General features: G+C 46.8%; 1 protein-coding gene across 1 annotated transcript in view; it reads left to right on the top strand.

The window, feature by feature from the left end:
• LOC144496912 (complement C4-like) overlaps positions 1–25,059 on the top strand; it is a 137,801-nt gene extending 112,742 nt beyond the window's left edge. The window contains exons 33-41 of the mRNA XM_078217528.1: positions 2,493–2,649; positions 3,777–3,879; positions 10,984–11,058; positions 12,875–12,977; positions 15,781–15,870; positions 17,997–18,083; positions 20,588–20,671; positions 23,104–23,236; positions 24,776–25,059. Coding sequence (XP_078073654.1) covers positions 2,493–2,649; positions 3,777–3,879; positions 10,984–11,058; positions 12,875–12,977; positions 15,781–15,870; positions 17,997–18,083; positions 20,588–20,671; positions 23,104–23,236; positions 24,776–24,917 — 974 coding nt within the window. The 3' untranslated portion in view covers positions 24,918–25,059. The remainder of the gene's footprint in view (positions 1–2,492; positions 2,650–3,776; positions 3,880–10,983; positions 11,059–12,874; positions 12,978–15,780; positions 15,871–17,996; positions 18,084–20,587; positions 20,672–23,103; positions 23,237–24,775) is intronic.
• Positions 25,060–26,255: the final 1,196 nt, after the last annotated feature.

Genomic DNA, 26,255 nt, shown 5'->3' with positions numbered 1-26,255 from the left:
ATCACAGTCTGACTCCCTTATGAATGCCTTGATGAAACCTGCCTCCGCTCTGTTCTCTCCAGCAGTCAGTCCCAATCCTTAACCACAGGCTGCACAGAATTTCTTTTTTTGCCCTCCTATCACTTTTGCTCCGCTTGCAAATTTGCAGTTTCCTCCCACTCTCCAAAGATCATAGAATCATCGATCTCTACAGTGCAGAGGGAGGCCATTCAGCCCATTAAGCCTGCACTGACAACAAACCCACCCAGGCCCTGATGCACCATCAATCGAGCAAAGACTAGTTTGTATGCAAAAACAAATAGGCTTTTATTAGCAAAAGACTTGGAGCACACCCATGCCGATGAACTGGTCCAGACTGAGGCAGGGGGGTGGGGAGCAGTCACCTTTATCCCTGGACCGGGGGGGGGAGGTGGGGAGGAGTCTCAGGTAGGGCCGGCAGGGATGTGTCCCGGCATGTCACATATACAGGTAATCAGCTAACAGTGGTTTACCACAGGCCCATTCCCCGTAGTTTGTATGCAAGTATTTGCCCTCTAATCCCCTTGAAACTAAAGGCTAATTGAGCATGGCAAATCCACCTAAGCTGAACATTATTGGAGTGTGGGAGGAAATCGGAGCACCTGGAGGAAACCCACGCAGACTCAGAGAAAATGTGCACACTCCACACAGTCACCCGAGGCTGGACTCGAACCAGGGTCCCTGGCTGTGAGGCGGCACTGCTGACCACTGTGCCACTTGTTCACAACAAAAAAAAGTGGAACCGTTCCCGCCGGTTGTTTCCCGACGCCGAGAGTTGTGTTTAGCAGGTTATCCTGGGCTGGAATTTGGCACTTAGCCAAATCTCCATCCACTGCAGCGGGACCGGAAAATACCAACAGCGGGCAAAGTCAGATGTCATGATGATCAATCATTGTGGAAAATTCATTATTGTGTGAGACAGAAGTCCCCTGCCAGCCGGGAAAACGGGAATGTTTCCCGCGGGCATTAGCAGCACCTCTCCGGGAGACACGATGGCATGATATGCCAAAGAGTGAAGGTTAGGTAGATTGGCCATGCTAAATTGCCCCTTAGTGTCCAAAGATGTGTAGGTTTGGTGAATTAGCCATGCTAAATTGTCTCATAGCGTCCATAGATGTGCAGCATGGTGGCACAGTGGTTAGCACTGCTGCCTCACAACGCCAGGGACCTGGGTTCGATTCCCGGCTTGGGTCACTGTCTGTGTGGAGTCTGCGCGCTCTCCCCGTGTCTGCATGGGTTTCCTCCGGGTGCTCCAGTTTCCACCCACAGTCCCACAGTGTGATCGACGTGCTAGTTAGGTGCATTGGCCATTCTAAATTCTCTCTGTGTATCCAAACAGAGTAAGAAGTCTCACAACACCAGGTTAAAGTCCAACAGGTTTATTTGGTAGCAAATACCATAAGCTTTCGGAGCGCTGCGCCTTAGTGTTGTGAGACTTCTTACTGTGTTCACCCCAGTCCAACGCCGGCATCTCCACATCATGGCTATCCAAACAGACACAGTGTGACGACTAGGGGATTTTCACAGTAACTTCATTGCAGTGTTTAATGTAAGCTTACTTGTGACACTAATAAATAAACTTAACTTAAGTTTGATGGCTTGGCCATGATGAATGTGCGGGGTTACCGGGATAGGGGTGGGCCTGGGTAAAATGCTTTTTCAGAGATGCAGAGTAGACTTGTTGGACCGAATGGCCTCCTTCTGCACTGTGGGGATTATATGGATGGTGGGAGCATCACCGCCGGAGGACATCGCAAGATTGGCATTGGGTTCCTGAGAGGAGGCCCTGAGGAGTCCTGAGAGGACACGTGATCTCTTGTGGGGTGGGGGCTGAGGCTTTTGGCTGGGGGAGGGGGTCACCCTCATGCCTGCGTGCTGTGACCCGTTCTGTGGTTGGGGGGGGGGGGGGGGGGTGCGGTTTGAGAGGTTGGCGGTGCTCCTCTTGCCAGTGCTGGGGGTTGGTGGGGGTGGGGGGGGGGAAGGGGAGAGGGGGGGATCACTGTTTCCGAATGTTGGTGGGTTGGGGAAAGCTTACAGTGACTGCGGCGATCTCTGAACAGCCGGTTTGGCCGTCGTGTCTCCCGGAGAGGTGCTGCTAATGCCCGCGGGAAACATTCCCGTTTTCCCGGCTGGCAGGGGACTTCTGTTTCACACAATAAAGAATTTTCCACAATGATTGATCATCATGACATCTGACTTTGCCCGCTGTTGGGATTTTCCGGTCCCGCTGCAGTGGATGGAGATTTGGCGAAGTGCCAAATTCCCCGATCTCGCTGGCAAGCGGGGCATGCAAAAACCAGGGAATTCCAGCCCAGGATATCCTGTGAAACACAACTCTCGCCGTCGGGAAACCCACAGATTATCCAACCGGCGGGAACGGTTCCACTTTTTTTTGTTGTGAACAAGTGCAGCTGGCTACGGCTGGACGCACGTTGAAGGAATCAGAATTTCAATGAGATTTTCTGCTCTTACAGCCCTCCCTGAATACCCCGACTATGAAGACTACGAAGAGACCTTCGCGGCGGACCAGCCGCTGGATGGGATTCGCTGGTTCGATCTGCGATCCCGGAGAAAGAGGGATGTCCCAATGGATGATAAAGCTGAGACACTTTACTATGAAGTCTGTGCCTGGTTAGTGTCAATAGCCTCTTCCGCATGAAGCCTGCCCCATTCTCGCATTGCTGTTTACCGGTGCAATGGTCAATGCTCATTGCTGTTACTCGATTGAACTGTCTGCGACTTCTGGAGTCTGCATTTGCACAGATTAACGTGGAAGACCAGACGTTGCTGCACTTTTCCAGTGGGTACACGATGGAGGCATTGCCAACCCAAATTCTATACAAAAAACACTTATAGAATCACTACAGTGCAGAAGGAGGCCATTTGGCACCAACAACATTCCCACCCAGGCCCTATCCCCGTAGCCCCACTATTTACCTTGCTAATCCCCCTGACATTACGGGGTAATTTAGCATGGCCAATCAATCGGACCCGCACATCTTTGGACTGTGGGAGAAAACCGGAGCACCCGGAGGAAACCCACGCAGACACGGGGAGAATGTGCAAACTCCACACAGACAGTGACCCAAGGTCAGAATTGAACCCGAGACCCTGGCGCTGTGAGGCAGCAGTGCTAACCACTGTGACACCATGCCGCCCTTACCACAGGCACCATTTTGGATTGGCTATTGAACATCACTCCCCTTTCTCCTTGTTCTCTTTCGAAAACAAAAATGTGACTTCAAGCCTGTGTGGGACTGGGATAGCCATGGAAACTGTAACGTTAAAACATAAACATTGTCATTGATAAGCCAAGCAGCGTTGGTGAGAATTGCTTTCAATCTCAATTTGAATCACTGGCTATCGCCCCCGTTTGTAATAAAGGCGCATCTCCAGTCAAATAACTCATCAAATCATTTCCCGTCAATACATCAAGAATGTGCACATGCTCGGCTGGATTATCGCCACCCCCCCGCCCCCCGCCCCCCGCATTACTCGCCAGGCGTGCTGCCCCTGGGAACCTGCGGTGGGTGTATGGCTGGGAGGGCGGGGGGGGGGGGTGTTGGGGGGCGGTGGATGGGGGGAAGACCCTGTCAGTGGGAGGGGCTGGAAACCCTTGACTTCTTTTTGCTAAGATGAAATTTGACGTTTGCTTTCCTTCGAGTTCACAGCAGCCAGGTTCACTCTGACTGGACTGATAGCGAATGATGAACTTCGCTAATGCATTGGGTCAACATTTCTTTCCCTGTTTCTCAAAGGCACGTACCCGATGGTGAGAACAGTCAGAGGACTTTTGGAATGGCCATTGTGGATATCTCCCTGCTCAGTGGATTCCAGCCGGAGCACGCAGATTTGGATAAGGTCGGAACTTCCTTCCTCCCAATGATGTCGATTGCATTTTATTGACGGAATGGTCTGATTTGATTTGATTTGATTCATTATTGTCACATGTATTGGGATACAGTGAAAAATATTGTTTCTTGCGCGATATACAGATAAAGCATGCTGTTCAGAGAGAACGAAAAGAGAGAGTGCAGAACGTAGTGTTACAGTTACAGCTAGGGACAGTAAGTCGTCTCACAACACCCGGTTAAAGTCCAACAGGTTTATTTGGTAGCACGAGATTTCGGAGTGCCGCTCCTTCATCAGGTGAGTGCAACTCCACATTATAGCTAGGCTGGAGACAAAGATCAACTTAATGCAAGGCGCATCCATTCAAAAGTCTGACAGCAGCAGGGAAGAAGTTGTTCTTGAGTCAGTTGGTACGTGACCTCAGACTTTTGTATCTTTTTCCTGATGGGAGAAGCTGGAAGAGAGAATGTCTGGGGTGCGTGGGGTCCTTGATTATGCTGGCTGCTTTGCTGAGGCAATGGGAAGTGTAGACAGAGTCAATGGATGGGAGGCTGGTTTGCATGATGGATTGGGCTACATTCACAACCTTTTGTAGTTCCTTGCGGTCTTGGGCAGAGCAGGAGCCATACTAAGCTGTGATACAGAGTGTTTTCTATGATGCATCTGAAAAGGTTGGTCAGAATTCTAGCTGTCATGCCAAATTTCCTTTGTCTTCTGAGAAAGTAGAGGCATTGGTGGGTTTTCTTAAGTATACTATAGGCAACTTTAATTTGTCCTGTGTGTGTGTGTGTGTGTGTATATGTGTTTGTGTGTGTATTTTTAATGTTTCCAGTACTTCTGTTGCTCATGTGGTATGGGGATTTCTCCTGGAGGGTTCGAGGAGGTGTATAGATACAAGGAAGATGCATTAGATTCATACAATCATTGAATCTACACTTGTTGTGGGAAAAATCCACTAGTAGTCAGACTTCGAGATTCAGAAAATACGATTTATTAAACGGAGCTCTGTGGAGACAAGGCACATGTCTGTAGCAAACCTTCTCTCACTCGAATGTCAGGAGCGGTTCATTTTTATAGCCTTTACACAATGGGTAAACCGGTGATTTGAACATTATCACATTGTTTAAGCAAGTACAAACAGGTATAGATATTTAACATTTTATGAATGGGTACATTTCCTCATGTCTGTATCTATCAATGGTTAGTTTCGGCTCATTCAGGTGTTAATTGGTTTCCTCGCATTCATATTTTCCCGCGTTTCCCTAACGTTAATCTAAGCACTTTGTTTCGGGTTTTCCTTATCTTAAAAGATGTTTTGACCCATGGCTTGGCTTCCTGAGGTGTTTGTTTGCTATGAGTCACTGTCTGTGATTTGGAAATGGCTTGTCTGTTAGGTTTTGATTTAAAGTGATTTCTGAACAGCAGGAGCCTGTGTCTGCTTTTTGGCTTCTTTCCCAGTTAACACTTTATGTGCCAGGCAGCCATTTTAAAGTGTGCTCCCTTGTATTTTTCCCCTTACACACTGGAGAGAGAATTAAAGGTGAAGGTATCATAGAATCATAGAACCCCTACAGTGCAGAGAAGGCCATTGAGCCCACCAAATCAGCACCAATTCTCAGATAATCTTACCGAGGCTAAGCAGGGAAGAAACTGCCCTTGAGTCAGTTGGTACGTGACTGAATTATTACGTGGTCTTAATTATTCATTTTGATTTGATTTATTATTGTCACATGTATTAGCATACAGTGAAAAGTATTGTTTCTTGCATGCTATACAGACAAAGTATATCGTTCATAGAGAAGGAAACGAGAGAATGCAGAATGTAGTGTTACAGTCATAGCTCGGGTATAGAGAAAGATCAACTTAATGCAAGTTAGGTCTATTCAAAGGTCGAATAGCAGCAGGGAAAAAGCTGTTCTTGAGTCAGTTGGTACGTGACCTCAGACTTTTGTATATTTTTCCCGACGGAAAAAGCTGAAGAGAGAATGTCCGGGGTGCATGGGGTCCTTAATTATGCTGGCTGCTTTGCGAGGCAGCGGGAAGTGTAGACAGAGTCAATGCATGGGAGGCTGGTTTGAGTGATGGATTGGGCTACATTTAAAAAAATACTTTTTTTAAAAATTATATAACTAAAAAAATAAAAAATACGAAAAAAAAGTGCGTTCATTGTGAAGTCGTGAAATCAACGGGCGGCACGGTGGCTCAGTGGTTAGCACTGCTGCCTCACAGCGCGGGTCTGCGTGGGTTTCCTCCGGATGCTCCGGTTTCCTCCTTCACTCCAGAGATGTGCGGGTTAGGTGCATTGGCCATGCTAACTTGCCCCTTAGTGTCCCAGGATGCGTATGTCAGAGGGATTAGCAGGGTAAATGTGTGGGCTTGTGGGGGTGGGGCCTGGGTGGGATTGTTGTCAGTTGTTGACTCAATGGGCTGAATGGCCTCCTTCTGCACTGTAGGGTTTCTATAATTCAATAAACTTGGGCATTGAAAATCATCTTCTTTGCTGCCTTATTTGGAAATAAGTTAGGAATAGGACACAACGACACAAACACTAGGATAGATCTTTAAGCCAAAGTGATAGGGACAGTGGAATCAAGCAATTGGATAGAATAGTAGAATCCCTGCATTGCAGAAAGCGGCCATCCCGCCCATCGAGTCTGCACTGACTCTCCAAAAGAGCATCTCACCGAGGCTCTCCCCACTGTCCTATCCCCTAAACCCCAAGTATATATCATGGCTAATCTGCCTAACCTGCACATCTTTGGACACTAAGAGGCAAACTCCACACAAACAGTCACCCGAGGCCGGAATCGAACCGGGCTCCCGAGAGCTGTGAGGCACTATGCCAATGTTCCACCCTTTGTCCTTTTGGAGATTAGTTGATCACTGGTCATTGCCTGGCATTTGGGTGGCAAGTATGGTACCTACCAGTTCTCAGCCCAAACCTGAACGGGTGCCTGGCCTGCAGCATGTGGGCGCGGACTGCTTTATTATCTAAGCTGTGAATGGAACCAGACACTGTGATTTGATTGTGATTTGATTCAGTATTGTCACAGGTATTAGTATAGAGTGAAAAGCGTTGTTTCTTGCATGCTACACAGGCAATGCATACTGTTCATAGAGAAGGAAAGGAGAGGATGCAGAATGTAGCATTACAGTCATAGCTAGGGTGCAGAGAAAGATCAACTTAATGCGACGTAGGTCCATTCAAAAGTCTGGTGGCAGCAAGGAGGAAGCTGTTTTTGAGTCGGTTGGTACGTGACCTCAGACTTTTGTATCTTTTTTCCCAACGGAAGAAGGTGGAAGAGAGAATGTCCAGGGAGCGTGGAGTCCTTAATTACACTGTGCAAACCTTAACCGAAGGTCCCCACTGCTGCCTTTATATCGGAAGAAAGATTTGATTTGATTTATTATTGTCACATGTATTAACATACAGTGAAAAGTATTGTTTCCTGCGCACTATACAAACAAAGCATACCGTTCATCAAGAAGGAAAGGAGAGAGTGCAGAATGTAGTGTTACAGTCATAGCTAGGATGTAGAGAAAGATCAACTTAATGCAAGGTAGGTCCATTCAAAAGTCTGACAGCAGCAGGGAAGAAGCTGTTTTTGAGTTGGTTGGTACGTGACCTCAGACTTTGTATCTTTTTCCCGATGGATGAAGGTGGAAGAGAGAATGTCTGGGGAGTATGGGGTCCTTAATTATGCTAGCTGCTTTGCCGAGGCAGCGGGAAGTGTAGACAGAGTCAGTGGATGGGAGGCTAGTTTGCGTGATGGATTTGGGCTACATTCACGACCTTTTATAGTTCCATAGAAAGGCCATTGGTGAAGCAGTTGAAAGTAGCTGGGCATAGGCCACCACCTGCAGGAACCCCTGCAGTGATGCCCTGGGTCTGAGATTAACCTTCAACAAACAAACCATCGCCCATTTTTGCTAGGCCCCACTCAAGCTGGTAGGAAGTTTTCCCCCTCACCCTTTTTAGTTTCGCAAGGCTCAATGATGCCACAGTTGATACCATGTGAACAGTCATTCCACTGCGGGCATCGAGCGTCTGGCTGCTTTACAATCGGGGCTGTAATGAGGTGAGGAACTGGACAGTTCAGGTCAAAACCAAAGTAAGCATCAGCGAGTAGGTTATTGGTGCCCACGGGTTAATTCATAAACCAAAATGATGCCACTAGAAAGGGAAGGGGTCAGATCAAAGTATCTATTATAAAAATAAAATTCTCTGATGACAAAAAAATATTAGGATTGGTGAAAATAGCAGTGCCCGAGGGTAGATCCTCTTAGAATTCCATTGAGGCACCTCAGTGCCTGGTGTATTTGTGCGTCAAACATCTTTTTGAGTCCCGATTTGTCTCAGGAACCTGCGATGAGGAATGCCTGCAGACATAAGAAAGGAGAGAATGCGGCAGAATTTTCTGAATGTTCTGAGGTTCTATATGTCTCCATATATTTTAAGATATCCTAGTTTTTGTGTGCATGCATGTGGGTGCGTGTGTATATGCATGTCCGTGTGTGCACATATGCCAGTGCGTTTGTGCCTACATATGTGTGTGTGTGCTTGCATGTGCATATTTGGTTTAATCCTTGATTACTAAGGGATTTTTTCACCAATTATTTAGAAATAGCTTATATGTTCATATTGCAGCTCAAAGAATGAAATTGTTAAAGTTTTTTATTTCCAAGATGCAGCACGGTGGCACAGTGGTTAGCACCGCTGCCTCACAGCGCCAGGGACCCGGGTTCAATTCCGACCTCGGGTGAGTGTCTGTGTGGAGTTTGCACATTCTCCCCGTGTCTGCGTGGGTTTCCTCCAGATGCTCCGGTTTCCACCCACAGTCCAAAAATACGCAGGTTAGGTGGATTGTCCATGTTAAATTGCCCCGTAGTCATAGAATCATAGAATCCTATGGTGCAGAAGGAGACCATTTCATAGAATCATAGAATCATAGAAACCCTACAGTACAGAAAGAGGCCATTCGGCCCATCAAGTCTGCACCGATCACAATCCCACCCAGGCCCTACCCCCACATCCCTACATATTTACCCACTAATCCCTCTAACCTATGCATCTCAGGACACTAAGGGGCAATTTTAGCACGGCCAATTAACCTATCAAGTCTGCACTGACCACAATCCTACCCAGGCCTTACCCCCACAATCTCATGTATTTACCTTAGCTAGTCCCCCTCACACTCAGGGGCAATTTAGCATGGCCAATCCACCTAACCCACAAATCTTTGGACAGTGGGAGGAAACCGGAGCACCCGGAGGAAACCCACGTAGACACAGGGAGAATGTGCAAACTCCACGCAGACAGTGATCCAAGCCGGGAATCGAACCCGGGTCCCTGGTGCTGTGAGGCAGCAGTGCTAACCACTGTCTACCATGCCGCCAAAGTGTCCAATGATGTGCAGGTTAAGTGGGTTGGCCAATTAAATTGCCCCTTACTGTACAAATATTTGCAGATTAGAGGGATTAGTGGGGTAAATGCATGGGATTACAGTGATAGGGCCTGGATAAAATGCTATTTCGCAGAGTTGGTGCAGACTCAATGAGCCACATGGGCTCCTTCTGCACTGTAGGGATTCTATGCCTTTGAATTAAGGTGATGCAGCTGTCTGTGACTGCAAATGGAGGGTACTTAATTCATGCTATTGTAGTCTTCTTGTCGCTACATTGTGGAAAGAGATAGCCAAAAGGGATTTCTGATAAAATGATGGGACAATGAGTTTAAGAGGATGATAAACAGATTGGCAAATTAACATGTCTCCAGCTGTCGTTGAAGGAGCAGCGCTCTGAAAGCTCGTGACTCCAAATAAACCTGTTGGACTTTAACCTGGTGTTGTGAGGCTACTTACAGTGCCCACCCCAGTCCAATGCCGGCATCTCCACCTCATTGTTATTCACAGTAACAGCTGTCGTTCCACAATGAATGATCTAGGACAGTGCGCATGACTAGAGGTCTAGAAATATAATTTATATTATGCAGTCAGCACTGAAAAGGTGATTTCCGAGGCAGAAGGCAACTGTGTTTATTTCTCTGTACACCTGCTCTTTAAAGAGGTCTCGCAGCGTAGTGGGTAGTGTCTCTGCCTCTTGAACCAGAAACTCCGGGTTCAAGTCCCATCCCCCCAGGACTTGATGGCCAAGGAGGAAAGTGCATTCATAATGCGGCCAAACACGTTGAGCATCATCCTGCAAATCGACCCCAATGGCTGGCATTAAGAGCGGGAAAGATGTCTGGTCAGCCATGCTTGGAGCTTGTAATGACTTCAATCAGGCCATTGAGGTTGGCCTATTGGAGTATGAACTCCCTGATTAAGGATGCAATTGATGGGCCAATCAGGGAGTCTTTGCCTTGTATTTAACCGGGAGTGTCAGTTCCTCTGGCACCCCCGGAAGTAGACTACTAACCGCGACCACTCTGTGTACTGGTATTAGAGTTTGCAAAGAAAGGGATTTTGGTGAAGGGACTTCTGCCTCTGAAGACTTATTACAGCACCCCTCAAGCTATAAGACTCTGGCGACAGTCTGGTGTCCGGAAAAACCACCAGGAACAGATAAGAGAAACAATAACATAATCTGCTGCTCACTAGTACTGCATGAGGCAAAGAGTTGATTCATCCCAATAAAAGGATTAAGCTGCAAACAATAATTATTTGTTTCCCAATTGACTTTCTATTAATATAGGCACAGAAAGGTATGATGAGGAATCTAGCCTGTCATTCTGGTGGTTCATGTCCTTCACAATATTTAGTTCTATCATTGGGTCCTGTCAGTCTTCCAAATGCTTCAGGGCCACCTCAGCTATTGTAGGCTCTTGTGGAGGAAGTTGCCACTGGCAGGGGAGGGGGTGTCACTTGACGGGAAGAGGTGATCACTCATAATTCTCAGGTAGGTTGGCATGAGGGATGCAGCGAATTAAATGAAGGTCCCTTCGCCACATGAAGAGTTTCCCTTTGTAGATATAAGGCAGGGCCACAAACACATGGACCAGAAACTATCATTGCCTCGTCACTATATTAACAGGCACAGCGCGGGAGGTGCTATTATCAATAAAGAGCGAATGCGACTGCAGTGATGGTAATTGGAAATATGTTCATTTTCCAGCTAAAAAATCTTGTCGATAAGTACATCGAGTCGTACGAGTTCAAAGACGGGAGAGTGCTCCTCTACCTTGAGACGGTAACCGCACTGTTTGTACCTGTCTTTCTGTTGCGAATTATGTTGTAAAAGACGACTGCTTCTTCTCCCCTGATACACTTCACGAACCCTGACCCTGGGTAATCGGGTAATCAGGCAGTATGTATCCAAACTATTGCACTTGGGCCAAGACTGTCATAGCGGAAGGATATATTGCCCTGTGTACACTTCCTCTCTCTCTCTCTCTCTTCCCCCCCCCCCACCCCTTCCCTCAAACCCACATCCACATAACATTCTTGGGATGATTTGCTGGATAGTCACCCAGTAAAAAATAACAACCCCCCCCACCCCATATTCCCAGTAAATACAGGGAAAATGTCAAGGATATCTGTAGCTCACTGAAAACAAAGTGGTGCTTTATTCCCATTTTAAATGACAAAAAATGGCACTTTGGAGAAGCTATATGAATCAGTCAATCAGTTTCCATGAACTGTTGTAACGGGCAGGGCGAAGAGTGCAAAATGTTGAAGGAATTACTCTCCTCTGTTCTGACAAATGTAATATCTGCACCTTTAGCATATTACAGAGAGGATAGAAAGGGAAACAAGAGGTTCAAGTTCAGGAGTGAAACCAGGAAGAGGTTTATAACACATAGGGGATCTCATAGAAACTTACAAAATTCTAACAGGTTTAGACAGGGTAGATTTAGGGAGAATGTTCCTGATGGTGGGGGAGGTGATGGCCTCGTGGTATTATCGCTAGACTATTAATCCAGAAACTCAGCTAATGTTCTGAGGACCCGGGTTCGAATCCTGCCACGGCAAATGGTGGAATTTGAATTCAATTTAAGAATCTGGAATTAAGAATCTACTGGTGACTATGAAAGCACTGTCGATTGTTGTAAAAGCCCATCTTGTTCACTAATATCCTTGAGGGAAGGAAATCTGCCATCCTTACGCGGTTTGGCCTAGGTATGACTCCAAAGCCACAGCAATGTGGTTGACTCTCAACTGCCCTCTGAACAAGGGCAACTAGGGATGGGCAATTCCAGCCCAGCCAGCAAAGCCCATGTTCCACAAATGAATAAAAAACAACTAGGAGTCATAGTTTGAGGATAAGGGTCTTGTGTGGGCTTCCTCCGAGTGCTCCGGTTTCCTCCAATGATGTTCAGGTTAGGGGGATTGGCCACGGTAAATGCGTGGGGTTACGGGGTAGGGTAAGGGGTGAGATGGGACTGGGGAAGGTGGACTTTGGGAGAGTCGGTGTAGACTCAGTGGATGAAATGGCCGCCTTCTCCACTGAGGGGAGGAGAAATTTTTCACCCAGAGGGTGAAGGTGTGGAATTCACTACCACCGAATGTAGTTGAGGTCAAAACATTGTCTGATTTCAAGAAGAAATTAGATATAGCTCTAGAGGCTAAAGGATCAAGAGGTATGCGGGGAAGGGAGGATCAGGATATTGAATTTGATGATCAGCCATGAGTGATGGAACAGGCTCAAAGGGCCGAATGGCCTACTCAATGTTTTTTCTATGTTTTTTCTATGTTTTTATAGTCCGATGGCTGAATATCTCCTCCCCGCCCCCAAAAGGTGATAGATATTGCAGATCTTTGGAGCTTTAAAGATTCCGAAGGGTTGACTCTTATTGGTTAAGAACATCAGGGGATCTAGAGCAAAGATGGGTAAATGGGGTTAAAATATCGATTGGCTATGATCTGATTGAATGGGGTGAGAAGGGTCAAGGGGTGAATCGTCACCTCTTGTGCCTATATCCCTAAAATGCATATCTAAAATTGTGGAAGGAGTATTTTATGTTTCTGCCTCTGAACCTGATTCGGTTGTTGTTTTCCTTCGATAGGTTACTGCACACAAACAATGTTTTGTATTCGGTGCTAGGCAAATGTTTCCCATTGGATTAATACAACCAGCAAGCGCGACGCTTTACGACTATTACAACCCTGGTGAGTAGAGATTCCGCTTCAATGTGGCTCTGGGTCTGAGTCGAATCTGCAATAAGCTCGGAGTTTCCCCAGGATGATTCTTTAGGAAGTGAATCATTTCCTGTGGGCTATATAGGAGTGTGGGAGTCCATGTGGAGTTTGTCTGAATGGAGGTTGCTTGTTCTCCCCGTGTCTTGCATGGGCTTCCTCCTGGTGCTCCGGTTTTGTCCAACGATGTGCAGGTTAGGGGGATTAGCGATGGTAAATTCGTGGGGTTACGGGGTAGGGCAAGGGGTGAGATGGGCTTTGGGAAGATGCTCTTTGGGAGAATCAGTGTAGAGTCAGTGGACTGAATGGCCTTCTTCTGCACTGTAGGGATTCTATATGAGCGGTTAAAGGTTCGGAATTCTGCGGTGAGCAACTCACTTCCTGACTCATCAAAACCTCCAACAACTCCCAAAAAACATGATGCCATCCAGGACGAAACAGCCACTTGCTTGATACCCATTCCACAAACAATCAATCCCTCCACCACCTAACGGTAACAGCCGTGTGTACCTTCTAAAAGATGCACTGCAGAGACTGAGCACGGTTCCTTTGGCAACACCTTTCAAATCACAATCACTAAAATCAAGAAGGACAAGGGCAGCAAATACCTGGGAATGCCACCACCTGGAGATTCCCCTCCAAGTCACTCACCATCCCAACTTGGAAATGTATCGCGCCATTCATTCACTGTCGCTGGGTTAAAATCCTGGAACTTCCTCCCTCATAGCATGGGGGGTCTACCTACACCACATGGAGTGCGGCTGTTCAGAAGGCAGCTATCACATTCTCAAGGCAACCTGGGGATGGACAATAAATGCTGACCCAGCCAGAGACACCTACATCCCATAAAATGAATTCAAAAAACTGAAAGAGATGTAGGCTGCACAGTACCAGATGGGAGTGAATCATGTTGCTTTAGCTGCTGTCTACTCCCCACATGGGCAGCACAGTGGCACAGTGGTTAGCACTGCTGTCGCACAATGCCAGGGACCCGGGTTCGATTCCCGGCTTGGGTCACTGTCTGTGCGGAGTCTGCACGTTCTCCCCGTGTCTGCGTGGATTTCCTCCGGGTGCTCCGGTTTCCTCCCACAATCTGAAAGATGTGCTGGTTAAGTGCATTGGTCATGCTAAATTCTCCCTCAGTGTACCTGAACAGGCGCCGGAGTGTGGCGACTAGGAGATTTTCACAATAACTTCATTGCAGTGTTAATGTAGAACATAGAACAGTACAGCACAGAACAGGCCCTTCGGCCCACGATGTTGTGCCGAGCTTTATCTGAAACGAAGATCAAGCTATCCCACTCCCTATCATCCTGGTGTGCTCCATGTGCCTATCCAATAACCACTTAAATGTTCCTAAAGTGTCTGATTCCACTATCACTGCAGGCAGTCCATTCCACACCCCAACCACTCTCTGTGTCAAGAACCTACCTCTGATATCCTTCCTGTATCTCCCACCACGAACCCTATAGTTATGCCCCCTTGTAATAGCTCCATCCACCCGAGGAAATAGTCTTTGAACGTTCACTCTATCTATCCCCTTCATCATTTTATAAACCTCTATTACGTCTCCCCTCAGCCTACTTGCCTAATTGTGACACTAATAACTTTAAACTTTAAACTTAATTCCACAGAAGCTAACACTGGGTCATACACTGACTGCATTTTACCAGGCAGGAGTGATTCATTCTAGTCTAGAACCAGGGGTCACAGTCTCAGGATATAGGGGGAAGCCATTTAGGACTGAGATGAGGAGAAACATCTCCACTCAGCGAATGGTGAACCTGTGGAATTCCCGACCTCAGAAGGCTGGGGAGGACAAATCACTGAATATGCTGACATAAATAGATAGATTTCAGATTCTAAAGATGCCAAGGGGTATGGAGAGAGAGCATGGGAGTATGACATTGAAATAGAGGATCAGCCATGATGATATTGAATGGCAGAGCAGGCTCGAAGGGCCAAATGACCTACTCCTGCTCCTATTTTCTTTGTTCCTATCTATATTTCTATGTATGTTTCAGGAGCTGACACAGAGATGTCAGTAAAAATACAGCGCAAAATCATTTCACTTTAATTTGATTATTTATGATTCTCTGTCTGTTTGTGGATTCAACAACCATTATTTGAGTTGATTTGTTATTGTCACATGTATTAGCATACAGTGAAAAGTATTGTTTCTTGCGCACTATACAGACAAACCATACTGTTCATAGAGAAGGAAACGAGAGAGTGCAGAATGTAGTGTTACAGTCATACCTAGAGTGTAGAGAAAGATCAACTTAATGCAAGGTAGCAGGGAAGAAGCTGTTCTTGAGTCATTTGGTACGTGACCTCAGACTTTTGTATCTTTTTCCCGACGGAAGAAGGTGGAAGAGAGAATGTCCGGGGTGCGTGGGGTCCTTGATTATGCTGGCTGCTTTGCCGAGGCAGTGGGAACTGTAGACAGTGTCAATGGACGGGAGACTGGTTTGAGTGATGGTCTGGGCTACATTCACGATCTTTTGTAGTTCGTTGCAGTCTTGGGCAGAGCAGGAGCCATACCAAGCTGTGATACAACCAGAAAGAATGCTTTCTATGGTGCATCTGCAAAAGTTGGTGAGAGTCGTAGCTGACATGCCAAACTTCCTTCATCTTCTGAGAAAGTAAAGGCATTGGTGGGCTTAAGTGAATATACACTGTTGGTTGACATTAACATTTTGAATTTCTAATCACTGTGTCTCAATAGTAACTGTGTCAGTGGTAGTATTCTGATGATTTAATGCTTGGGTTGCAGAGACTAAGTGCGCCATATTTTACAATGCCCCAGAGCAAAGCAACGTCGTCTCAAAGCTTTGCCAGAATGATGTCTGCGAATGTGCGGAAGGTAAGCTTCCATCAATGTATATGTGAAAGCTCAAAGGTCACCAACATTTGCGTTTAACCCTCTGGCTCAATCTTTTGCGTGCGTTCAGAGCCCTTTTTCATACCTTCAGCCTTGTGTACCAGCAACCTTAGGCACACTTAGTTGACTCTTAACACAAACAGCACTGGACACCATGCATCCAATGCAAGATCTTTAATTACTTGTGCACAAGGAGAACTTCCCTTCCCTCCATCCAAATAGCTGGAGTAGTTCTGACGTTACAGAGAAATTACAGAAAATCAGGAACAAGAGATTTTTCATACCTTTCATCGACATACATATTTGCCAATTAAGTCCTGGCTTTTCGCCCTTTCCCATTTGATGAAAAATTGACTTCTGCTAATCCTTCATTTGCATAGCATATCCCCATATCTCGCCTTTGGTATTTGTTATGGAAAAAAATCTGGTCTTGTTCACCCTCTGGTGTAGGTCAAAAAGCAGAATGTTATGTGGCCTAGTCTGAAGCAGATAGGCTCCCTTGAAGGTCTGCAACTGATAACATTCTCACAAGCTGTTACAGAGAAGGCATGATTTATTAAAATCTAAGCATTTTAACTTCCACAGCGTTGATGGAGACCTCTCCCCAAATTGAGACTAGGGAAGTAGGATTATTCTCTTCCAGACAGAGAAATAGGGAATACATTGTACCCTAAATACTACTGGCAAGGAACTGTCAGACTGACTGACAATCCTTTGATGAAGGGTCACCCAGACTCGAAACATTGGCTCTGTTTTCTTGCCACCAACGTTTTCAGAGCTGCTGAGATTTTCCAAAGACCAAATAAACTTGTTGGACTTTTACCCTGGTGTTGTGAGACTCCTGACTGAGACAGAAAAAGAGAAGAGGGCATTTGATCAAGGTGCTGCAAAAATCATGGAAGGTTTTGGTGGGCAAAATGGGGAGGTTGATAGTGGGGGAATGGGGGTGGGGGGAAGTAGGGGGTGTTGTTTCCAGCGGCAGGTGGATTAGTTACCAGAGGGACGAATTATGAGACGAATTATGAGACGAATGACAACAGAATCTGAGGAGGAGCACATTTTAAGCATGACAATATATTATGATCTGCAATGTGCCATGTGAAAGGCCAGTGGCAACAGATTCAACAGTAACTTGCAAAGGGGAATTGGGTATGTACTGGGAAGGGGGATAACTGCAGAGCTATGGTGAAAAGGCAAGCAATGGAGGGAGAATCATTGGGCATCTCTTCCAAAGAGCTGGCACAGGCATAATGGGCTGAATGTTCTTTTTTCTAAGCTGAATGATTCAAAGAACAAAGGAGAGTACAGCACAGGAACAGGTCCTTTGGCACTCCAAGCCTGCGCCAATCATGATGTCTGAATTAAACTTAAAAAAACCTCCTACCCTTACTTGGACGGTATCCCTCTATTCCCTCTCTATTCATGTACCCATCCAGATGCCTCTTAAATGTTGCTAATGTGCCTGCTACCACCACCTCCTCTGGCAGCATGTTCCAGGCACTCAGCACTCTCTGCATGTAAAAACCTCCCCCAAGCATCTCCACTAAACTTTTCCCCCTCTCACCTTGAATTTGTGCCCCCTTGTAATTGACACTTCCACCCGAGGAAAAAGCCTCTGATTATCCATCCTGTCTATGCCTCTCATCATTTTGTAGACATCTAACAGGTCTCTCCTTAGCCTCCGTCTTAATTCCATTGCATTCGACAGAAATAATTATTGGGATGACCAATAAATCCAACCTGAAGGATTAATTTATCCCCAGATAAATTAACCTACAGTAAATTGTCATAAGATGCAGCATTCACACCACTGGTGGTATCCAGATTAAAATAGGGAATACATTGTAATGGCAAGGAACTGTCAGACTGACTGACAATTCTCTGACGAAGAGTCATCCAGGCACCAAACGTTGGTTCTGTTTTCTCTCCACCGATGCTGTCAGAGCTGCTGAGATTTTCCAATTTTCTCTCTCTCTACCGCAATATCGACCTATTTATTTCAATTCAGATTTCTGGCCACGTGCTCTCCATTTGCCCAAACATCTGTCCCATGTTGTGTTACGTCTGTGCAAGTATCTATAGATCTGTTTGTCCTTTTTCTCGCTCAGGTAGCTGCCCTCGAATAAAGATTTCCGAAAATGCGCCCGGTGATGCACGGATGACTTTTGCATGCTACAGTCCGATTGTTGACTATGGTAAATGTTTCAGATTCCTCCATTTAGGAACACTGAGATTGGGCACAGATCATGCGGCAGTGTCTTATTAGAGGGGTCTAAGTCTTTTATCTCCGTACTGAGCTACAAGGGGCTAGATTTGCCAATTAACAGCATAGAGACATGTTGATAATTGATTGACAGATTATGGCATGATTTGTAAGGGGGGGGGAAGGGGGATTTAATCAGCTGGTGTGCTGTATGGAGTTTGCATGTTCTCCCCCCGTCTGTGTGGGTTTCCTCCCGGTGCTCCGGTTTCCTCCCACACTCCAAAGATGTGCGGGTTAGGTGGATTGGCCATGTTAAGTTGATCCTTAGTGTCAGGGGCATTAGCAAGGTAAATATATGGGGTTACGGGGATAGGGCCTGGGTGGGATTGTTCTTGGTGCAGGCTTGATGGGCCGAATGGTCTCTTTCTGCACCGTAGGTATCCTATGATTGATGTGGAGACTGAACAAGAGGCTCTGTTACCTATCTCAGTCTGATTTTGATTATTGGAAATGAAATTTGGACCAACTATAACAATTATTTCACTCAAATAAAAGCAAAATGCCACAGATGCTGGAAAACTGAAATAAAAATAGAAAATGACGGGTAAACTGTGAGTTAACTTTCCGAATCTGAATGATCCTTCTACAGAACTTCTCCCTGCTCCAAGTTCTGTAGCAGGGTCATTCAGATCCGAAACATTAACTTTGCCTTTCTCTCCACAGTTGCTGCAAGACCTGTTGAGTTTATTCAGTATTTTCCATTTTCATAATGTATTTTTCACAGTGTAAGCAAATCACAACTCAAGAAATTAACTTTACAATCTATCTTGGTGATAGGCAATTGGTTATTAAACTGATAGCAAAGGCAAGAAGTGTATATATATTATATATGTTACATAAAACATTTATATTGGACATATAAGCAATTCATGTATTAAAGTATGAGTGTCCTAGATTGGAAGGCTCTATTTCCTTTAGCAGAAGGGTCAGTAATCAGAGGGCACAGATTTAAAGTAGACCCTTGGTAGGACACAACTTGTGTTGCTGAAATAAAGAGACATGCTGTCAAAACTTTTCAACTTGCACTCATCAGGACAGATTCACAAGAACAGTAAATCTCAAAGGGAACAACAAGTTATACAGCATGCAGTAATCATTGCTGTTTCCTTGGAGATTTGGTATTCTTGCGACTCTGTCCTGATGAGTGCAAGACAACAAGCTTCAACAGTATGGCCTGAGTTTCCAGAATAGTGAGGTCTCGGTTTCCCTCGTCTGGAGGGTCAGTGGGAAAACATCACCGCCGACTCTGAACAAGCCCTCTGCCATTTCAGGCTCAAATGTGCATTGATTGGCTGCAGGCCACTATCAACATCTTTGGGGTTGCCATTGACCAGAAATTCAATTGGATTCACCACATAAATACAAGAGCCAGTGAGAGGCTAGGAATACTGCGGGGAGTAACTCAGCTCTTGATCCCCAGAGCCCGTCCACCATCTACAAGGTACAAGTCAGGAGTGTGATAGAATACTCTCCACTTGCCTTGATGGGTGTAGCTCCAGTAACACTCAAGATGCTTGACACCATCCAGAACAAAGCAGCCCCACTTAATGGCACCACATCTACAAATATCCACTCCCTCCATCGCCAACAGTCAGTAGCAGTAGTGTGTACTGTCTACAAGATGCACTGCAGAAATTCACCAAAGATCCTTAGGCAGCACCTTCCAAACCCACAACCACTTCCACCTAGAAGGACAAGGGCAGCAGATGCCTGGAAATCCCACCACCCTCAAGTTCTGCACCATGTCACTCACCATCCTATCTGTTCCTTTGCAGTCGCTGGGTCAAAATCCCGGAATTCTCTCTCTGAAGGCACTATGGGTCAACCACAGCATGTGGACTGCAGCGATTCAAGAAGGCAGCTCACCGCCATCTTCTCAAGGGCAACTCGGGATGGGCAATAAATGCTGGCGTAGCCAGCGACACCCATGGCCCACGAACCAATTAAAAAAGGCAGACCTTCCATCCACACTTGGAGGATGGCGCCTGTTCGGGTACACTGAGGGAGAATTTAGCATGGCCAATGCACATAACAGCATGACCTTTGGAGTGTGGGAGGAAACTGGAGCACCCGGAGGAAACCCACGCAGACACGGGGAGAATGTGCAAACTCCACACAGACAGTGAGCCAAGCCGGGAATCGAACCTGGGCCCCTGGCGCTGTGAGGCAACGGTGCTTACTACAGTGTCACCATGCAAAAGCACACCTCATTAAAAATAATATCTTGGCCATGTACTTGGAAGTTCTGGAAAATGGGATGTCAGTGAAATGAGGCTGGATAGCCCTTTTCCAGCCAGCACGGATGATGGACCGAGTGGTGTGGTAATGAATTGAAAGATTCCATACAATTAATGTTCTGTTGCATTTTGAACTTTGAAAAGAAATCTGAAGTTTGAAGCTACTTTTCTAACAGTTGATTTGTTCTGATTTTTTCAGCCTATCTCGTCAGAGTGATCGCTGTAAATAAAACAGGAAGCTTTTCGGCCTATGCTGTCTCCATCACAAAACCCATCAAACGTTGTAAGTAAATTCAACGCAAGCATTTCCTCCCCATGGTTTTCTCAAATCGGGGGCCCAGGGGTGACTGATATTCCCACTCAGGCTATCGAGAAGCCCAAATTGTCACCCTTCGAGCCCATGAACCAGTCTTTCGAGTTTTGCGATATTTGTCTCTCGCCAGTCTGGGGTCTGACTTCATCCCAGAGAGTGGTGCAAAACCAATAGCCTCCGGCATAATATAATGTTGGTGATGGTTGGCCCACCCACAGGATGGGTGGGAACGCCCCCCGTCGCTATTCTCCCAGAGGTGCTGAACACCAGTCATAGAATCATAGAATGCCTACAGTGCAGAAGAGGGCCATTCGGCCCATCAAGTCTGCACAGTCCACAATCCCTCCCAGCTCCTATCCCCATAACCCCATACATTTACCCTAGCTAGTCCCCCTAACACTGAGGGGCAATTCAGCACCTAACCCGCACATCTTTGGAGTATGGGAGGAAACCGGAGCATCCGGAGGAAACCCCCGCAGACACGGGGAGAATGTGCAAACTCCACACAGCGACCCAAGCCGGGAATCGAACCCGGGTCCCTGGCTCTGTGAGGCAGCAGTGTTAACCACTGTGCCACGGTGCCACCCAAAGAAGTCAGGCCTGGGCGGATCTCCTCAGATTAATTCGACTGGAGCCTCCAGTCGAATTAATCCGAGTAAGGTGAAATTTCCCCACCCCTCCCTCCCCCCAAAGAGATGCCAGCAAATCAGAGGCCGCAACCCTCTACAACTGGCAGTGCCACTGAGAGTGGTGGTTACTATTGGTACTGCAGTCGAGTTCTGGCGGAGCGGTGGGGGGATTGATCATGGATTCCTGAATGTGGGTGGGATTCGGGCAGTAGGGTGTTGGGGTATGGACGGGAATGACGGTTGCGGCTGGGGGGGTGGGGGGCGGGGGGGGGCAGGAGCATGATGGGGGAGGGGTTGGCTTTTCTTGGCTCCCGAAAGCCACCTGTACACCACCTCCTCCAAACCTTGTAAACAAAGAACAAAGAAAATTACAGCACAGGAACAGGCCCTTCGGCCCTCCAAGCCTGCACCGGCCATGCTGCCCAACTTAACTAAAACCCCCTACCCTTCCGGGGACCATATCCCTCTATTTCCATCTTATTCATGTATTTGTCCAGATTCCCCTTAAAAGTCACTATCGTATGTGCTTCCACTACCTCCCCCGGCAGCGATTTCCAGGCACCCACCACCCTCTGTGTAAAAAAACTTGCCTCATACATCTCCTTTAAACCTTGCCCCTCGCACCTTAAACCTATGCCCCCAAGTAAATGACTCTTCCATCCTGGGAAAAATCTTCTGACTATCCACTCGGTGCATGCCCCTTATAATCTTGTAGACTTCGATCAGGTAAACATTCCTTAATTTATGACAATTCTCTGTCCCAACATCGACCTACTTATTCAGATCTATCGTCACATTCTAGCAATTTGCCCAATATTTCCCATTTTACAGTATTTGCTCTCTCCCAGTGAGGAGAACATTTTCCCCAGATGTAGCATATGTACAGGTGTGGTGGAGGGAGGGGGGAAGGGGGTGGTGTTCTCTCCCCTACTAAACCATCTTCTTGGATGGCCAAGTTGAATACCAACGGTGGCAAATGATGCCCTTCAACAGCCCTTCATGAAGTCAGAGGCTGCAAGTTCTCCAGTACTGACAGCGCCGCTGGGAGCTGGTGGGCACTGTGGTACTACACCTGGGCTCTGGACTTGGGGGTTGATGATGCATCCTTGGGTATTGGGGTAGCAGGGAGTGGGGGTACCTGTGGGAATGTGGGGAGGGGAGGGCGGGCAGGATTTTGAGTTGTGCCCTTCCATGGTCCAGAGTCTCCATTGATCACTGAGTGAGAAGACTTCCTTCAACCCTTCCTGTCGAAATCTTGATTTGGGGTGGGAGGGGGCATTTGGGAAAGGAGTGGAATCTCTGCCCCAAACCACTCACCCACCAACCCCGCCTCCAAACTCACCTCCAGGAGAGGAGGAGGGGCATTAAATTCCACCCATGGAATCGGCTGCCTGCTCTAAATAGCGTCTAATATTTAATCCCATTCACTGCAATGGAACGGGATATCAGGTGATGGGCAGAAGGTCCGCCCCAAATGAATTTAGTCCCAGGATCTGTCACTTTGATGAGGGGAAAATTGCAAACTGGAGAAGCAGAAATGATAACTTTGAAGAAAATTTCATTTTTTTTTAGAACCAACAATCAATGTTTTGACAAAATATACATGTATTATTTTGGGCTCTTGGCCATAAAGTCGAAGCAAGTTTGTAAGGGGTGGACTGTTCAGTGAGCTGCTCTTCTAGTGGGGCGATGATTGTTAAAATGTTGTCTCGGTGGCGCGATAAGATGAAGATATAAAATATCCCACATTCTGTCCTCATCTTTAAAATATAGCAAAGGATGAGACCATTCATGCCAACGATGTCCGGTTTTTGCTGAAACGGAAATCCTGCCCATTAGAACTGCAGATTGAGACGGCTTACCTCCTAATGGGGAAGGATGGCAAGACCCAAGATTCAGACCGAAAGTAAGTAAGGTTGCGAAGGAAGGCAGCACGGTGGAACTGTTAGCACAGCTGCCTCAGGGACCCGGGTTCGATTCCCACCTTGGGCCACTGTCTGAGCAGAGTTTGCACGTTCTCCCTGTGTCTGCGTGGGTTTCTTCCGGGTGCTCCGGTTTCCTCCCACAGTCCGAAAGACGTGCTGGTTTGGTGCATTGGCCATGCTAAATTCTCCCTCAGTGTACCCGAGCAGGCGCCGGAGTGTGCTGACTAAGGGATTTTCACAGTAACTACATTGCAGTGTTAATGTAAGACGATTTGTGATACTAATAAATACACTTTAAATGGTAAAGATGGTGCAAGACGTCAAGGCAGTTCATTTTACAGTGTAGCGGCATCTCCCTTTCCCTTGGGCTGCACATACCCAAGAAGTTTAAATTTTAAAGTTTATTTATTAGTGTCACAAGTAAGCTTACATTAACACTGCAATGAAGTTACTGTGAAAATCCCCGTGTCACCACATTCCAGTGCCTGTTCGTGTACATGGAGGGGGAATTTAGCATGGCCCAATGCACCTATTAGGTCCGCCCTGGTTCACTCTCACTTCTCAGAGAGGAGAGGTTCAAATGTCCCACTCTGGAAATCTGGCACGGAATCTGTTGTGGCAAACCCAGCGCGCTACTGAGGGAATGCTGCACAGTTGGAGGTGCAATGGACGGGATTTTCGCCGCCCATCCCGTGGCGTGTTTTGCAGCGTCGGATGAGGCCCGGCATTGGCCGGCGGTGGGATCTTCCAGTCCCGCTGCTGTCATTGTCCGTATCATCTGCAACCAGGAATGGGCGGGAGAGTGGGGAGGGAGTTGTTGGGTTGGGAGGGGGTTAAGGAGGTGTTTGCCATCGGCGGGACCGGAAAATCCCACACGTTTGGAAGGATCCATAATTGCAGGAAGAGCAAAGCTGCTATCCGCGGCTTTTGGACAATTGACCAGATTCTCCAGCCTCACCGTGGCTGGGATTCTCCAATCCTGCCGGTGTGAACTGAGATTTGGCTGAGCGACAAATTCACTATCCTTGCTGGCAGCCGTGGCGGGCCGTGCAAGGCCAGAGAATTTGTCCCTGAGCAAATATCGTCTAAACAGATGTTCTGATTGCCATTCCCATTGCCGGTTTTTGGGAGTTTGCTGAGTGAAGACTGGCTGTTTAATTTTCAATATTCAAGCTGAGTCACTAGATGTCTGGGTGCCGATGGCATCAACGGATTATGTTGACAGTGGAAAATAGCGTGGAGGTAGATTATCAGGCATGATCTGTTGGAATGGCGGGACAGGCTGAATGGGCTGAATGGCCTACTGCTGCTCCAGTTGCCTGTGTTCCTGGAGACCACATGTCCAAGATATTCCATTCACCGTGACCTGTTATGGAACATCTTGAAGTCAAAAAAGGCGCGGTTTAAATACAAACCCTCCTGACATACGAAATGTCAGAAGGTGATGCTGGTTAAATTATTCTCATTGCTCTCTCCTTCTCTGTTTGTCCCACCCCACTCATTCCCCACCCCTTCAATAGCATGCAGTATATTCTTGATTCCTATTCTTGGATAGAGGAGGTTCCATCTGATGAAAAATGCAGAGCCTCGAATTTCAGAGAAGGCTGCAATGAATTCAACAATTTTATTGATCAACTTGAGTTGGATGGATGTCAGACATAAGGGCATCCCCTTGCTTGTACTTTGAGCATCTTCACCGAAAAATTACATTCAATTACAACTCATATGGAAGAAATGTTTGATTGCTTTCAGCACCTGATCACTTCATCATATCCCTGGAAATAAACCTTGAACTTTAATTTGATTTGATTTATTATATTGTCTTATTACATGTATTAGTACACAGTGTAAAGTATTGTTTCTTGCGTGACATGCAGACAAAGCATACCGTTCATAGAGAAGGAAACGAGAGAGCGCAGAATGTAGTGTTACAGTCATAGCTTGGATGTGGAGAAAGATCAACTTAACGCGAGGTCGATCCATTCAAAAGCTGTTCTTGAGTCGGTTGGTATGTGACCTCAGACTTTTGTATCTTTTTCCCGACGGGAAGAAGGTGGAAGAGAGAATGTCTGGGCTGCATGGTGTCCTTAATTATGCTGGCTACTTCTCAAGGCAGCGGGAAGTGTAGACAGAGTCAATGGATGGAAGGCTGGTTTGCGTAATGGATTGGGCTACATTCATGACCTTTTGTAGTTCCTTGCGGTCTTGGGCAGAGCAGGAGCCATACCAAGCTGTGATACAACCAGAAAGAATGCTTTCTATCTGTAAAACTTGGTGAGAGTCCCTAATTGCCCCTTGAGAAGCCATCCACTTTTAGAGCAACTGATACAACATTCAATGTGTACTTGCAGTACCAGCCACACCTGTAGGTGGAGATATGATACAGCCGGACAAACCCAACCCAGCCAATTGCTGCCACTTCAGCCACTTTTGCTGCCACTTTAGCAAAAGCACGAGCTTTCGGAGCGCTGCTCCTTCGTCAGGTAAGTCAGGAGCAGCACTCCGAAAGCAAGTGGCTTTTGCTACCAAATAAACCTGTTGGATTTTAATCTGGTGTTGTGAGACTTCTTACTGTGGTTCAAGAAGGCAGGTCACCAGCAGCTTCTCAAAGGAAACTGAGGCTGGGCCTTACCACCATGAACAAATGAAAAATAAATAACCAAAAGTTTGGTCAGGTAGGTAGGTTTTTAAAATTCACCTGCAAAGGGCGGCACGGTAGCACAGTGGTTAGCACTGCTGCTTCACAGCTCCAGCGTCCTGGGTTCGATTCCCGGCTCGGGTCACTGTCTGTGTGGAGTTTGCACATTCTCCTCGTGTCTGCGTGGGTTTCCTCCGGGTGCTCCGGTTTCCTCCCACAGTCCAAAGATGTGCGGGTTAGGTTGATTGGCCAGGTTAAAAATTGCCTCTTCGAGTCCTGAGATGCGAAGGTTAGAGGGATTAGTGGGTAAAAATATGTGGGGGTAGGGCCTGGGTGGGATTGTGGTCGGTGCAGACTCGATG

Source organism: Mustelus asterias, chromosome 8, assembly GCF_964213995.1.
Source record: "Mustelus asterias chromosome 8, sMusAst1.hap1.1, whole genome shotgun sequence".
Taxonomy (NCBI): domain Eukaryota; kingdom Metazoa; phylum Chordata; class Chondrichthyes; order Carcharhiniformes; family Triakidae; genus Mustelus; species Mustelus asterias.
Note: the sequence above shows the minus strand (reverse complement) of the source record. Positions and strands in the feature narration are given on the sequence as shown.